Here is a 16713-nt window from a genome sequence, read left to right as displayed (position 1 = left end):
TTCACTGCTAGCAAAATGTTTGTTACAAGATACTGACCAACATTCACAATGTTCATTTCCATAGTGTTATGAGAACGTGATCTTTAGAATAGTTATTATAAATTCGGTAAACTACTATGTGAAAAGTCTGTGTCCTTACAATCCAATACTGTAACTGCTCTATTTGCTGCATTTATAGGAAGATACATTTAACAATTGAACTTGTGCACAAATTGGGTACCTATAAAGCAACAAACTTTTCAGAGATCTGAACTTTTATAAACGCTGTAAACAGTATACGCTATTACTTTTGAAAATTGTAAGCTTTTTATTGACTTGCTTAGTCATGTGGTGCTTGGAATGGAAAGCTGCAACTTGTGTGATGACTGTGGTCACAATTTGATGAAATTCTGAGTGTACAGCATATTCCCAGCAGGTAGTCAGGTTGGCAAATGGCAGCTTGAAGACTTATTTCTTCTGACAATGTATTAAAATATGCAGAATATCCGAAGTAGTTCGACTTTCTTCAAACAATTTGGGGCAATAATGGCAACTCACTTTCAAAATTAATGACTCTTTCTAAGCACATGAAATTATCTCAGTAAAGTGAAAAAAATTAGGATGTGAGACCTGAGCTTCAATTTGGAGGGCTGTTGTGACCATGTATTACTGATAATAGGGCTCAAAAATACTCCTTTCTGGGTGTTCCATCCTTTTCAACCTTGGCTGGCCTTGGCCCCCAACATCATTCAGTTCACATTTCTACATCTATATTCTGAAAACCACTGTGAAGCGCATGGCAGAGGATATGTCCTATTGTACCAGTTATTAGGGTTTCTTCCCATTCCATTCACATATGTAGTGCGGGACAAATGATTTACTGCTTCTAATCTTATTCTCATGATCCCCCTATGTGAGTGATATGCAGGGTGTTGCAATATATTCCTACTGTAATCATTTGAAGTCAGTTTTTGAAACTTTGTTAATAGACTCCCTCAGAATAGTTTACAGCTATCTTCAACAGTCTTCTACTTGAATTCCTTCACTATCTCTGTGTTCAGGTCTCTCTGTGCAGTTCCTTTACCATCTCCGTGACACTCTCCCACATTTCAAACAAACCTATGGCCATTCATGTTGCCCTTCTTTGTATATGTTCAATATCCCCTGTTAGTCCTATTTCAGGGTGAATACATGAACAAGGAAAAAAATTCCTGGACTTTCTGCTTAAAAAACTGTTTTTCCTGGGTGAAAATACACTTTTTCTGTATTAAGTAACAGCATACTTTTCCAAGGAACTCAAACTTTTTTTCATGTTTTCGGATTTTATCTCCTTATAAAATTTGCAATCTTCCGAATAAAATGATATATAAATCACTTATAAACTCACATGGGAAGTATTTTATTTTTTAAAATATAATCTACACTGGTTGAAAATGTTAAAATTTTTACATGCATTACTCCAAAATCTAATAAAATTAGAAATATTTTGTATAGAAGGCTGTGGAATTCTGTCTTTTAAAGGTTAAATTATGCATCTATATTGGTAAATCTCTCAGAAAGTAAAGTATGACGCCAAAATGAAGTGTTTTTAAGAAACATGGGTTTCATGGTAATAGATTTTCGAATAAAGGAAAACATTGTGTTCAGCATGTGGTGTGTGAAGTTACAGACAATGAAACACAGGCAAACTCATCATCTAGAGAAACACCCATTAGTACTGCGGAGATTAAAATAAATGTTGTGACACACAGTTTTCTCAAAACGAAAGTGATGTAAATGGTAGGTTAGGTTATATTCTGACAGATTTACACATCCTAACAAGGATGTTAGATGAATGTGTGTGTTGTAAAATATGTGGAGGGCCAGGAAACGTATCATTAATTGTGCCAGTTGTAAATATACTCATTCATTTTGGAATTCTGATAAGTTAAAGATAATTATTTTGAAGTAAATGTTAGATGGTTTTATGGATTGAGAGCTATTGGCAAAGGACACACTTCAGCAGAAACAATGTGTGCCGTGACGACTATGCCACACCAACCTTGTAAGATTAACAAGTATGCAGAATTTATTGGAGCTGCTGTAATATCTGTCGCATGTGAGACAATGGCGGGTCCTGCAAATGAAGCTGTTGAAATAAACGATCATATGACTGACATACCAGTAGCTTTTGATGGCACTTGGCAGAAGTGTGACTACAGTTCTAAGAATTCTGTTGCTACAGTGACCAGTATGGATAATGGAATGGTAAGAAATTACCAGATTTTAACCAAACATCAGGGAAGGAAGAAGGGCATATCTGTGACAGAAATTATGAAGGAAGAAGTGATGGTATCAAGGCCTCTGCAGCTATTTAAATTTTTAGTCTATCTGTGAACGAAAGGGGAATGTGTTGCACCAAGTTCTTAGGTGATGGAGACTCAAAAGCATAGAACAGTGAAGTAGCCACTCACGCTCAGCCTTGTGGCGAGAAGATCACAAAACTGTAATGTGTTGGTCATGTCCAGAAGAGAATGGGCCCCAGGGTGAGGAAGATGAAACAAAGTTTGAGAGAAAATAAACTTTCTGATGGGAAAACCCTAAGAGGCAGCCTGACAGACAACATGACTGATGAACTACAGCAGTAAATGGGATGGCCATTAGAAATAATACTGATGATTTGTTGAAAATGAAGCAGGCAGTATGGGCTACCTTTTTCCACAGACTGTCAGCTGATGGAAAACTAGTACACAACCTTTGCCCTCCTGGACCCGATTCATCGTGCAATTACTGCAATGCCCATTTTATTTTATTTATTTATTTTATTTCATATCATGTTCCGTAGATCCTGGTAGCGAGGGAATCACAAGGATATGGAACGTGTCAGATTCTACATAGTTCAAACGTAACTTGTATACATAAAATAAAAAGATACACTGAAAATAAAAATCAACTATACAACAGCACAACCAATTAACAGAAAATTGTGTTTCACGTGTTAAGGATGGGTAATATATTTATGATATGGAATGTGTCAGATTGTACACAGTTGAAATATATCTTACATAAATAAAAGATACAATGTAAATAAGACATCAGCTAAACAACAGCACATTCAGTTAACAGAACATTTTTGTTTCACATGTTAAGGGTGCGCAATATATACAGGAGTCAAGATAAAATAAATATTCCTACGGAATTACAGGAATAACAATAAATAATTGTCATATGCCTATGATGGCATTCAAAATAAAATTAATTATACTAAGTTTACGACACTTACAAATTTAGTGATTATATACATTTTCTTTCACATATTCATTAACTGTATAAAAAGATTTCTCTGTCAGGTACCCCTTGAGAGTTAGTTTGAATGCTGGCAATCTTTTGTGAAGGCATTTGATGTGTGGTGGAAGAGCATTAAACAACTTAATGCTGGAGTAATATGCTCCTTTTTGGATCACAGTGAGGCTTTTCAGTTCAATGCGCAGACTGTCATTGGTTTTTGTGTTACAGTCATGAAATTGGCTGTTATCTTTGTAGACAGAAGGGTTTTTACAGACAAAGGTCAACAAGGAAAGTCAAAGGAAGGTCAACAAGGAAAAGATATATTGTGAGGAAGTGGCAAGTATCCCCATCTTTCGAAACAAGCACCTGCAAGATTGCCTGTGATGGACACCACACATTATTCTAATGGCTTTTTTTTGTGCAGTGAAAATTTCCTTTGCGAGAGGTTGGTTCCCCCAGAATATAATAGCATAAGACAAAACGGCCTTGCTGTGCTGGTACTGCGAACGGCTGAAAGCAAGGGGAAACTACAGCCGTAATTTTTCCCGAGGGCATGCAGCTTTATTGTATGATTACATGATGATGGCGTCCTCTTGGGTAAAATATTCCGGAGGTAAAATAGTCCCCCATTCGGATCTCCGGGCAGGGACTACTCAAGAGGATGTCGTTATCAGGAGAAAGAAAACTGGCGTTCTACGGATCGGAGCGTGGAATGTCAGATCCCTTAATCGGGCAGGTAGGCTAGAAAATTTAAAAAGGGAAATGGATAGGTTGAAGTTAGATATAGTGGGAATTAGTGAAGTTCGGTGGCAGGAGGAACAAGACTTCTGGTCAGGTGACTACAGGGTTATAAACACAAAATCAAATAGGGGTAATGCAGGAGTAGGTTTAATAATGAATAGGAAAATAGGAATGCGGGTAAGCTACTACAAACAGCATAGTGAACGCATTATTGTGGCCAAGATAGATACAAAGCCCACACCTACTACAGTAGTACAAGTTTATATGCCAACTAGCTCTGCAGATGATGAAGAAATGTATGATGAAATAAAAGAAATTATTCAGATTGTGAAGGGAGACGAAAATTTAATAGTCATGGGTGACTGGAATTCGAGTGTAGGAAAAGGGAGAGAAGGAAACATAGTAGGTGAATATGGATTGGGGCTAAGAAATGAAAGAGGAAGCCGCCTGGTAGAATTTTGCACAGAGCACAACATAATCATAACTAACACTTGGTTTAAGAATCATGAAAGAAGATTGTATACATGGAAGAACCTTGGAGATACTAAAAGGTATCAGATAGATTATATAATGGTAAGACAGAGATTTAGGAACCAGATTTTAAATTGTAAGACATTTCCAGGGGCAGATGTGGACTCTGACCACAATCTATTGGTTATGACCTGTAGATTAAAACTGAAGAAACTGCAAAAAGGTGGGAATTTAAGGAGATGGGACCTGGATAAACTAAAAGAACCAGAGGTTGTACAGAGATTCAGGGAGAGCATAAGGGAGCAATTGACAGGAATGGGGGAAATAAATACAGTAGAAGAAGAATGGGTAGCTTTGAGAGATGAAGTAGTGAAGGCAGCAGAGGATCAAGTAGGTAAAAAGACGAGGGCTAGTAGAAATCCTTGGGTAACAGAAGAAATATTGAATTTAATTGATGAAAGGAGAAAATATAAAAATGCAGTAAGGGAAACAGGCAAAAAGGAATACAAACGTCTCAAAAATGAGATCGACAGGAAGTGCAAAATGGCTAAGCAGGGATGGCTAGAGGACAAATGTAAGGATGTAGAGGCCTATCTCACTAGGGGTAAGATAGATACCGCCTACAGGAAAATTAAAGAGACCTTTGGAGATAAGAGAACGACTAGTATGAATATCAAGAGCTCAGATGGAAACCCAGTTCTAAGCAAAGAAGGGAAAGCAGAAAGGTGGAAGGAGTATATAGAGGGTCTATACAAGGGCGATGTACTTGAGGACAATATTATGGAAATGGAAGAGGATGTAGATGAAGATGAAATGGGAGATATGATACTGCGTGAAGAGTTTGACAGAGCACTGAAAGACCTGAGACGAAACAAGGCCCCCGGAGTAGACAATATTCCATTGGAACTACTGACGGCCGTGGGAGAGCCAGTCCTGACAAAACTCTGCCATCTGGTGAGCAAGATGTATGAAACAGGCGAAATACCCTCAGACTTCAAGAAGAATATAATAATTCCAATCCCAAAGAAAGCAGGTGTTGACAGATGTGAAAATTACCGAACTATCAGCTTAATAAGTCACAGCTGCAAAATACTAACACGAATTCTTTACAGACGAATGGAAAAACTAGTAGAAGCCAACCTCGGGGAAGATCAGTTTGGATTCCGTAGAAACACTGGAACACGTGAGGCAATACTGACCTTACGACTTATCTTAGAAGAAAGATTAAGGAAAGACAAACCTACGTTTCTAGCATTTGTAGACTTAGAGAAAGCTTTTGACAATGTTGACTGGAATACTCTCTTTCAAATTCTAAAGGTGGCAGGGGTAAAATACAGGGAGCGAAAGGCTATTTACAATTTGTACAGAAACCAGATGGCAGTTATAAGAGTCGAGGGACATGAAAGGGAAGCAATGGTTGGGAAGGGAGTAAGACAGGGTTGTAGCCTCTCCCCAATGTTGTTCAATCTGTATATTGAGCAAGCAGTAAAGGAAACAAAAGAAAAATTCGGAGTAGGTGTTAAAATTCATGGAGAAGAAATAAAAACTTTGAGGTTCGCCGATGACATTGTAATTCTGTCAGAGACAGCAAAGGACTTGGAAGAGCAGTTGAATGGAATGGACAGTGTCTTGAAAGGAGGATATAAGATGAACATCAACAAAAGCAAAACAAGGATAATGGAATGTAGTCGAATTAAGTCGGGTGATGCTGAGGGAATTAGATTAGGAAATGAGGCACTTAAAGTAGTAAAGGAGTTTTGCTATTTGGGGAGCAAAATAACTGATGATGGTCGAAGTAGAGGGGATATAAAATGTAGGCTGGCAATGGCAAGGAAAGCGTTTTTGAAGAAGAGAAATTTGTTAACATAGAATATAGATTTAAGTGTCAGGAAGTCATTTTTGAAAGTATTCGTGTGGAGTATCGCCATGTATGGAAGTGAAACATGGACGTTAAATAGTTTGGACAAGAGGAGAATAGAAGCTTTCGAAATGTGGTGCTACAGAAGAATGCTGAAGATTAGATGGGTAGATCACATAACTAATGAGGAAGTATTGAATAGGATTGGGGAGAAGAGAAGTTTGTGGCACAACTTGACCAGAAGAAGGGATCGGTTGGTAGGACATGTTCTGAGGCATCAAGGGATCACCAATTTAGTACTGGAGGGCAGCGTGGAGGGTAAAAATCGTAGAGGGAGACCAAGAGATGAATACACTAAGCAGATTCAGAAGGATGTAGGTTGCAGTAGGTACTGGGAGATGAAAAAGCTTGCACAGGATAGAGTAGCATGGAGAGCTGCATCAAACCAGTCTCAGGACTGAAGACCACAACAACAACAACATGACATTAATGAATGAAAATAGCAGAAGTACGAAGCCTTAATGGTTTCTACTTCAGCAACTGAAGCAATAACTCACATTTCCTTTGCAACTAATGTTTTATTATGTTTTTCCTCTCATTTGTTTTATTGCCACAGTATTATTTTGCAGAAGTGGGATACAGTAATATTCTTTGCTGGAGTATCAGTTTCTACCAGTCAAAATTACAAAAACTTAACTGATAACTAAAATAATGAAAAATTCCTGGGTTTTTTACTTATTTTTGGATCCCCCCCTGAGCGGCAACAGGCCATAAACACGCACTATCAGAATGTGACAAACAATGCATGACACAGTACAGTAATGCATTTTCAGCTTAGAGTGACAAACACCTATAACAAAGAAAACAGCACTTATCAGATCAAAGCAAAATAAGCAATCGATTGAAACCAGATGAAGCACGTGAAAAAGGAAGGGTACCCGTATAAATGGGGACGGAGCGCCTGACGCATAGAAATGGCTACCTGGTAAAGCTTAACTGCCAAGCCTACGACTCGAACCAAACTACTGTAGCTGTATCGTCATTCATTCGACCTAAATTGTCTCTCATATTACAACGGACCAACTTTGTTTCGATTTGGGGGTGCGGCCTAAAACTTTTCTCTCCCCTTGAATTTCGAGTCTCAAATTTCAGGTGCGGCTTAGATTCGGGAAAATTTTTTCCCCTTTATTTCGAGTCTCATTTTTCAGGTGCGGCTTAGATTCAAGTGTGACTTAGATTCGAGTGTGACTTAGATTCGAGTAAATACGGTACTGTTGCTATACCACAAAATAACAGATAAGGTTCCACTAAGTTCTTCTACAAACAAACGTTGTTCAATTTATTTATGCCTATGGAGAAATTTACCCCACCAGAAAAATAACGTTAAAAATTACACATACATGCATAAAGTGAAATCAGGATGACAGCCTGTTGTTGAATGACACCAGTGTTGAATAAATTGTATGCTGAAGGAATACCTTAGCAGGATGATAACAGTAACAGTTCATAGCTCACTCATAGATGACTTCATAAATTTTGTATTTTTGGGGATCCACAGCCTGCAGATGCCTAATAAACGTAAACATGGTCCGTAGTAGGCTGTAATGCAATGTTAATTTAACCATGTGATTAGCTAATTTCGACTAAGCGTCACTGTCTAGCACATTTGTAACACCTGCATTTGATGTCACTTGTGGAGATGTTACAAATGTGCTTGACACTGATGCTTAGTTGAAAGTAGCTAATCGACACTTCACTTCATAAATGTATGATATGTTTTTGAGTCAAACCACACAAGATACCACATGCATTAGTAATGAAGTACATTATTCTAATAAGAATGTTGATTAATGTTGATTTTCTAACGTAAAAACCAAATGCTTTGATGTGAAATGGAATTAAAAGACAGTATGTTTACGCTTTGGAGAAGTTTAGTTCTCAATAATGTAACAATCAAAAATAAGAAAAGGTCACAAAACAATGTTTCACAATGTGGAAAGGTTTCAACAAAATTCTTTTACTAACCTGAGGCAGGGGTTTTTGATAAACTACAAGTGACATCACTATTGGGCAAGCTGTCTTCCAGTTGTAGAACTTTCCATTGAATCTCACAACTAAATTTGGGCTCTCAATAATCTTTGGATCTCTAACTATATCATCATATGCAATAATATTCTGTAGAAACGCATCCTCTGATGGTCCTTTTCTTCCATCTGATAAGCCACCACAAAGTGACAAGGATATTTCTCCATACGATCTGTATATGAACAGTAAACATGATATCTTAGCAAAAAAATATTAAGCTCGCTCTGCATAATCCGATGAACAGAAATTTAATTTAAATATAAATCCACAGTTTTCATTAGCATTCTTGTTAGAATACATACTTTTTTTCAAAAACTGAGTGTTTCAATTCATCAAAATCACTGTCCAAAGACTTTGGACCACAAACTGCTCCTTCCACACTGTTTGGAGACTGAGGTAGAGACGTTCCATTTCCTGACTCTGCATCATCTTCTCTCTGCCTCTCTTGTGGTTCTAAACAAAAAGAGGAACGTTATCAGATTAATTAGTATTTATAGTCTGACACACAATCAATTGTTTATTGTATGAATAAAGTGGTAATAAACTCATCGGAATTTTTTTTTAATTCATTAATAAAGCCCAGCCACCATAAGCAGCATCAGCAACATATACCTTCTTGAAGATGTTGAGGAGCAGCAGTAGAGGGGCCCTGCCTGTAAGACGTGGGAAAATACAGGGCAGCCACCTCAGGGTCCAGTTCATCCATATTGAGATCAGACAAGTAGATTCCTTCAGACTCTGGGTTGTGGCGAATCCTTTTTGTCTTCTTCATAAAACTGAACATGCCACTCAGCATGGACCTCTGCGCTGCCTCTGCTGCTGCAAAGCCACATAACATTCGCCATGTTGCAATAGCTGCAAAGCTACATGCAATAACCATGCAACTGACACCCCCAGGCAAGACTACCCCAAGCATGCCCATTATAAATCCTAATGGCACCAGAAAAATCACTTTAATTTATGCCTTACCAATTACTTCTACAATTTTTATTTGTTAGTAAACTTATTTTTAACCTGTTACCACAGCCTGCATAGCAATGAGAAGATGCAGTACCATCCACCAAGCAGCAGCTTATTTTGTAGAGAAAAGATGTGCATTAGACTTAAGAGTACAATTTTCTGTGCTCTCTTTAAATACAGCCAAGAGAGTCCTAACATAAATTTTAATAGAATAGAGAAAATGCATATATGTCAGAATCTATGCCTGTGACAAAAATTTTAAATGTGTATATTAGGCCACTTATAACCAAAGTTTAAATTATTTTGCTGGAGTATCATCTGTGTAAACACAATTAGTCAGTTTTCAGTTTACAGAGGAGCAGGAACAGTATTCCTTTCAAAAGTAGTTGCTAAAATTATCACTATTAACAATAAGTTAAAAATGTCAGCCACACATGTGGAACTACAGAAATTCTTTAGTACCTAAGGTTCTTGGCAAAATATCAACGTCTATTAATACAGTGTAAAATGTATCTTTGATAACAAAAACAATCTGACATACAGGTAACTGGTGCTTTTAGCTCCTGAATGGAAGTTATGGGGTTATGTGTAATTTCTCACAAAGAAACATTCATCATTCTTCGAGATATATAGCAGGAGCAAATCTTCAACTGCCTTTGTTTTCATGAAAATATATAAATAGCAACAAATTACAGAGGCCACATTGGGCATGCTATTCTTTTCTCAGGCTTGTCGAAACAATCTGACATTTCCAGCAATGAGAGTGACGATTTTCATCTCTAAAAATAGAACAATATTGGTGACATTGAATTAATTCAGTCACTTCAAACTACTCTACAGCCCTCAGTGTGACAAGACTGATGGACTGAAAAATCATGATATGGCCACGCAAAACCTCCACCATGGTTCACATCTGCAAGAACGTACTGTGGTTGTATACTTTCTTCATTCTCCTTAATAAAACACATCCAGCATTGGATAACGTGTCATAGTATAATCTTTAGACCACATTCCAGGATTATATTGATCAATTATCCAGATTTGAGTTTCTTGCAACATGGAAGCTGTTTCTTTACTTATTCCCAATTTATAAAAGATTTGTTGATATTGCGTTATCTATTTCAATATCGAGTTCAGCAATTCCTTGTGTGGCAGTGATCTTCTTATAACAACAAATAATGATCACCTTTAATGTTCTATGACTTTAAAGACTTTCCCAACAGCACCATAAGCCTGGTCTTACGTGCAGCACCAGTGGTGGGCACCGTACATGCTGTGTATGGTACGATGGCCCATTTAGGACAAGTTGCCAGCCTCAGCGTAAGTTTTCAGCTGGACTCAGCAGCAGCTCTGTCTCCCGAAGATGGCAAAGAAATCGATTATCGAAATATTGAGTCATTGATTTTGTGATCTGGCAGCAAAACCCAAGGAAACTACCATCTTCAATGTCCTCTTTGACCATTCATACACTTTAATGCTTAATTCAGTAATTTTTTTTCTGTAAACTGCGTATTATGTCAGAACACTAGGTACATTAACATTAGAGACTGCATCAAGTAAGGAATTTATGTAAATACAGTAGCATCCTAAGTATTCCTGCATGGAGACATTTAAGCGGTCATTCTTCCCATACTCCACATGTGATCAGAAAGGGAAGAAACCCCACTATGTGGATCAATGGGAAGCACACACTGCCATACACTACAGTAGTTTGCAGAGTATGGATAAAGATGTAGGTCTGTGAATAAGTGGTAATAGACAATTTTGGCCTTAGTGAAACTTATCAAGGTTCATCCTAAAATTAAATCTACACAGTGGTCACAGACCACTGGCAGTTCGAACTTCGAGAGGTGTCACCGTACAGCAACAAACTGAAGACAACATCACTACAATGTAACACGAAACAGAAAGTCTTTGTTTACAGCACAGTTTCTGTATTATTTGCAGATAATATATGTGTGCAATTTGTTGTGGTATAAACCCACTCAAAGGAAAGTTGTTCTAGATTTAATTAACTATATCAGAATTCTGAATGATTACATGAAACAGGAGACCAACCTTGTTGCTGTTTCTGGACATCCTCATCACTAGAAGATACAGGCTCCAGGTCGGGCTTCTCCTTAGTCATCACACGTGGGCTCTGTGTGGACAGAGATCTGGCTGGTGGGGAAGGCAGTTCTCCCCATCGCCATGATTGCTGCATTACTCCATGTTCATCTTGGCTGAGGCATCCTTCCGTACTAACACCCTTTGACTGTCTGTTGACCTCGTACTCTGTATCTGACTGCACTGGGGAGCTGGGACGTGAGTCCTGTGGGCTAGATCACATCAGACTTTTGAGTCACCAACTTAACTGTACTAATCGTATGGAGACAGTCAAGAAAATAATGGTAACACATAGTAACACATTTAATAACTAAATTAATGTGTAAATGCAAATGACTATTCATACGCTATAATTCAAGAGGTAGATTTTATTTATCTTCAAGCAAGCTGATGCAGAGAAGGCTAACAATAACTAAATTGTGCTTAATGAATGAACGAAACATTTAGAAAGTATGGCAAGATGTTAAATAGCTGAAGTAAAACATTAACTCAATAGTCAATGAAAAGTACGAAACACATCCACTCCTCGAATTAAATGAAGGAAATTACCTAAATAGTTTAATCTTACACTGAATACATCAGTTTCAAAACTGAACAGGAAAGTTAATTTCACATTTTCTGCTGTGTTTCTGTACAACATTTGACTAACCAAACTGCAACTCCAAAATTCGTTCTATTTAATAGACAAACAATATCTTTGTATCTACATCATCATACACAAATGTCAAAAACTGACTACTAACATATAAACAAAACTGAAGTATAACCTACAGTCTTTAGACGCACAGCTTTATTTCTTCAGATTGAAACATGTGAACAGTGAGCAGTACTGTGAGAGGTTGCTCTCATGGTGGAAGAGAAGTATTTAACTTAAACATCCCATTGACACTGAGGTAATTAGTGACTGAGCACTTGCTTTATTGGATAAGAGCAGGAAAAGAAATGAGCTACACTTGATTCATGACAATCACCACAGCTTTCTCCTGAAGTAATTTAGGAAAACCACAAAAACAAGTTTGGATGGTTGCCATTGAATTAAGGTCAGTCTCTGTCCATGGACATGAATGATAGCATCAAAAATTATGAGTAAATTGCTAGTACTGAACACAGTAACAGAAGCAAGTGTGATCAATACTTAGTTCATAGGCTGTACATGCCACAAAATCCTTCTATGTAGATAATAAACTCTACTTCTCAATAGTTTTCAAGGACATTGAATTTTGTGAGAAAACCAACTGAGATGAAACATTTCAGTAAGAACACACATGTTTTACATAGCACACATATGACTTCGCTTGGCAGGAGCGAGTGCGACAAATGTTAAAGGGCTCTGAGGTTAAGAACATTATAGATGAACTACACTGATTGCCAGCAAAATCATGCTATTAAACAGGATATGACTCATGGTGAAGGAATCACCTTGACATCAGCAGAACTTGGTGAAGAAATCACTTGGCATTAACAAAAACATAAAATCAAAGGTGATGCTCAATTTGAAGACTGATCCCCCCAATCTCCAAGTTCAGCTCTGTTCCGATCATCAACACTTAGCAACAGCTCCACGATAGGTTAGTGGACAGAATGATGATACTGTTCATCTGCGATGAAAGGTCAGCAGAGACTAAATATTAGTCATGTGAAAATGAAACCTGATTAGGACACTAATGAGATGACATACTGTCACCAATAAGCAAGGTCTTGAGAGACAGGCACAACCTCAGCCTGAGAAAAAAATGGAAGCCCATCCTCTCAGAGCAACCATCCAAGCATTCACCTTACGTGATTTATGAAGTCACAGAAAACCTACATGTGGATGGCAGAACAGGAATTTGAACTGTCAGCAGTGTCTTGGCACACCACCAACTTGCTCAGTGTCAGACAAGAAAGAGAGAATTATAGTTGGCGAAGATACGAGCAGAAGAAAATGCACAAAAACAAACTGTGAAACATGAAAGTAAAATATACTTATGGAGACCTGCATGTGGTTTTTATAACAAATGTATATTTCCAAAAATCTTAACACAATTCAGCAAAAAGAATGGAAAATCTATTACAACCCAATCATGCATATCACTGTTAAGAAGTATTTTGAATGTATGCAGTAACCAACACAATGAAAAGCTACACTTCTTTCTAATACCAAAACAAATTAAATTTTGAGTTTTATGGCTAGTTCAGGTTCTTAGCAATGAATCAACCTTATAATTAATAAAATATCCTACACTACTTTAAATGAAACAACCACTGGCACTATAAATAATTATTTAATATATCCGGGAAAAATAAACTGAATCTCATAAACTCAGGGAATGTGTACATTTATATCAATTACATGCGTACAAAAACTATAAAGCACTGCTTGAATTCAATCATGCAGGAATTATTTTTACTGAAATATAACAAATATAAAATAGTGCTATACACTACTACTTCAAAGAGCATAACAGTAAATTCAATTAGATCTGTGAACATTTTTTAATGACTGACTGCCTCTCTTACAAAAAGACCAATGGATCAATATTAACAAAAATACTAGTTCTAATGGCTCTACACCATTTCATGCATGCAACGTCCACAGGAGGATATATCACAGAATGTTGTAGACAATGTTTGAAATTAGAACAATACATGCAGAAGGGATTTCACTGGGGTCCCAGACCCACCAAGTGCAGCACTGATGAAAGGAACCACACAACAGTAACAAAAACTAGAACACAGATAAAATTAATGGTGTATTAATTCATAAGTGTTATTTACAAATGGCTCAGGACTGATGTTAAAACTTCGAAGGCTGTTTCTGAAAGAGCAGACGTAATTCGGCAGCTCGGAATTTCTCTTCTGTGAGGAAGTTAAGCAGAAGAAAACAATTATGTTCCATCAGCATTGGTATACGAGAATTCAGCAATTAGACAATAAAGCAGCAAAACACTTCTTAGAAAGTGAACTTTAATTTTGTATAAATGATTCCATAGCACAAATAATAAGCGACAGCAGTGTGATCTGACACACATTCCACGTTACACAATTCACAAATTATGTAGGACAATTTATTGGTTGGTCTCCTTTGGAAATATATAATTTTCTGGCTGTCCTCCCACTCTGGAAGCCTGAAATGTATATCTGAAAAATGGCAATACTTCCAAAGAAATATTAACTAACAAGACACAAATTAAACTGTGACAAACTACAATATTCCACAAAGCAGAGAGATTCCAGAGAACAAGCTATATGAAGAAATCATTCACTGCGCAGAAAATCAACCTTGTCATAAGGTATATTGTTTCCAGTAAATAACATTTTTCTCCTAATACAATGTTTTCACTCCACTGCTGCTTCCACCTTCTTTCCTACTTTAGGCTATTGAATAAAATTCCTGGACATCTGTATCTAACATTTCATTTAACCTTTTTACTTGTTCTTGCATAAAAGTTTGGCAAACACATTGTGCCCGAGTCAGTCTTCCACATAAACCATATGGTTAAATAGTTCCATGAAACAGTAACACTTTTTCTCTGTTACACATTCCTGATATTTAATGGTGACATTTATTTTCACATTCTCACAAGGAGGTCAAAATGTGCAAGATATAACGTAATCTATTTTGTACACATCACTTTTTATTACACACAAAGTCAATATAAAACACTGTTCAGACCTGAGTAAAAGACATGTTTACTCTTTTTCCTAGAACACTCGAGTGTTTAAGTGCCAGCATACATCCTGCAGAATAATGAGCATTTATCTCACTACAATTCAGTTGCCTTTTTTTAATGTTCCTTATTAAGCATCAATATCTTATTTATTATAAATATTTGGAAAGCACCACAGACGTGAAATGTCTCAATCCTTCATAATGCCTTTATTTTCTTTGCACCGCTTAAGGATTTCTAAATCAGAATAACAATTCCAGTTTTTTGAAATTTACTCTGAACAAGAAGTTCTATGGTTCATGTAATAAACTCTTTGTGTGTTGCATTTGCTTTATGTTTCAATCTTTGGAGTAACTCCAACCAGATTTAGTTACTTCAGGCTGTATTTACCCCAATTTATATTTTCTCGTTCATCATCTTTTATAGTTGTGTTATAATCCTGCAACTCCATTTCTGATATGTTGCAAGCACACCTTCGTAAATACTTTTTTTAAGGTAAAATGTCATTTTCATAAATTTCTTACAACCACCATGAGTTGTGGTTGCATATTATTCAGATGACAGTATGTATACAATTTGCTCTCTAAGGCTAGAAAAACCAATATATAATACAGGAATGCTGCAAATTTCACACCAATTCACTTTCTTTCCAATACTGTCTTTACTAGAATTTAATATCATGTCCACAGTGAGGTTATTAGGCAGAAACACACACAAAAAACATAACCTGTTGAAGAATCATGTTTTACTTCAAAGTGGAATGATACACAGCAAAAAGGAACCCCATAAATAAATTGGTTCAGTAGTGATTTTCATGTTGCTTTTGTTACGACTTCTACTACCATACACTATCAATTTATTAACGCCTCTCTGCCCCACTCACATGTTTCACATTTCCAGATAAAGTCTTTACAGAAAGGTATCGCCACATTTCATAGGAAGTATGAGACCAATATTTTCAGATATAAGAATACTTCCAAATGAAACAACTAGATCTAATGCATTCTTTTGGTTGGACTGATATGATTCATTCTTTTTAGAACAACGTAATACTCACAGGAACAATGCCAACAGATTATTGTGGTAAGATAGTAGTGAAAATTAAGTTTTACATCACTTCTTACCTGCATCCTGGAGTCAATTCAGTGTCACTGAAGAAATGGAAGTCAGTCTCTGTGGAAGCATGCTGTATCCTTGAAAGCTCAGCCAAGTTACTGGCCGCTGCAACAAGTACACTATCAGGCTGTGCATCACACACAGAAGTATGCGGGTCTGGACTGCTGACCGTAATTGTTGGTTTTAACTGGCTTTTACGACACGTGTCACACTCTGAACAGTACACTGTTGTCACATCACTGTCCACAATAACACCTCCAAGGTGGCTGCATGTGACAGGTGGTTCAGCCTGAAAAACAAGACTTCTTCAACATGCAATCCATACGCCAAGAAACAATGAAATCAGTGCCTTCATATTTTGTACAATGGGCCATGAGGATACGGAATGCATCAATATAAGAAACGATTCCAGGGGAATTAAAAAATACGGCTTCATATTGGTCATCTTAAAATTTGTAATTGACTGCATCCTATTACAGG

At 37.1% G+C, this 16713-nt stretch overlaps 1 protein-coding gene across 5 annotated transcripts in view; it reads right to left on the bottom strand.

Annotated features, from left to right (window-relative positions):
• LOC124798904 (phosphatidate phosphatase LPIN2) overlaps positions 1-16713 on the bottom strand; it is a 320607-nt gene that overhangs the window by 18416 nt on the left and 285478 nt on the right. For 2 of the 5 annotated variants that reach the window (XR_007016978.1, XM_047262438.1), the window contains exons 7-12: positions 16242-16522; positions 14225-14305; positions 11420-11679; positions 9014-9220; positions 8704-8854; positions 8342-8573 (exon numbers count right to left, since the gene is read on the bottom strand). Coding sequence is in view for 4 of the 5 variants with exons in the window: in XM_047262438.1 (XP_047118394.1) it covers positions 8342-8573; positions 8704-8854; positions 9014-9220; positions 11420-11679; positions 14225-14305; positions 16242-16522 (1212 nt within the window). In the remaining variant the exon portion in view is untranslated. The remainder of the gene's footprint in view (positions 1-8341; positions 8574-8703; positions 8855-9013; positions 9221-11419; positions 11680-14224; positions 14306-16241; positions 16523-16713) is intronic. The other 3 variants (XM_047262446.1, XM_047262465.1, XM_047262454.1) reach the window with 3 other exon arrangements.

This window comes from Schistocerca piceifrons, chromosome 1 (genome assembly GCF_021461385.2).
Source record: "Schistocerca piceifrons isolate TAMUIC-IGC-003096 chromosome 1, iqSchPice1.1, whole genome shotgun sequence".
Lineage (NCBI taxonomy): Eukaryota > Metazoa > Arthropoda > Insecta > Orthoptera > Acrididae > Schistocerca > Schistocerca piceifrons.
The sequence above is the reverse complement of the archived record's forward strand: the minus strand, read 5'-3'. Positions and strand labels throughout refer to the sequence as shown.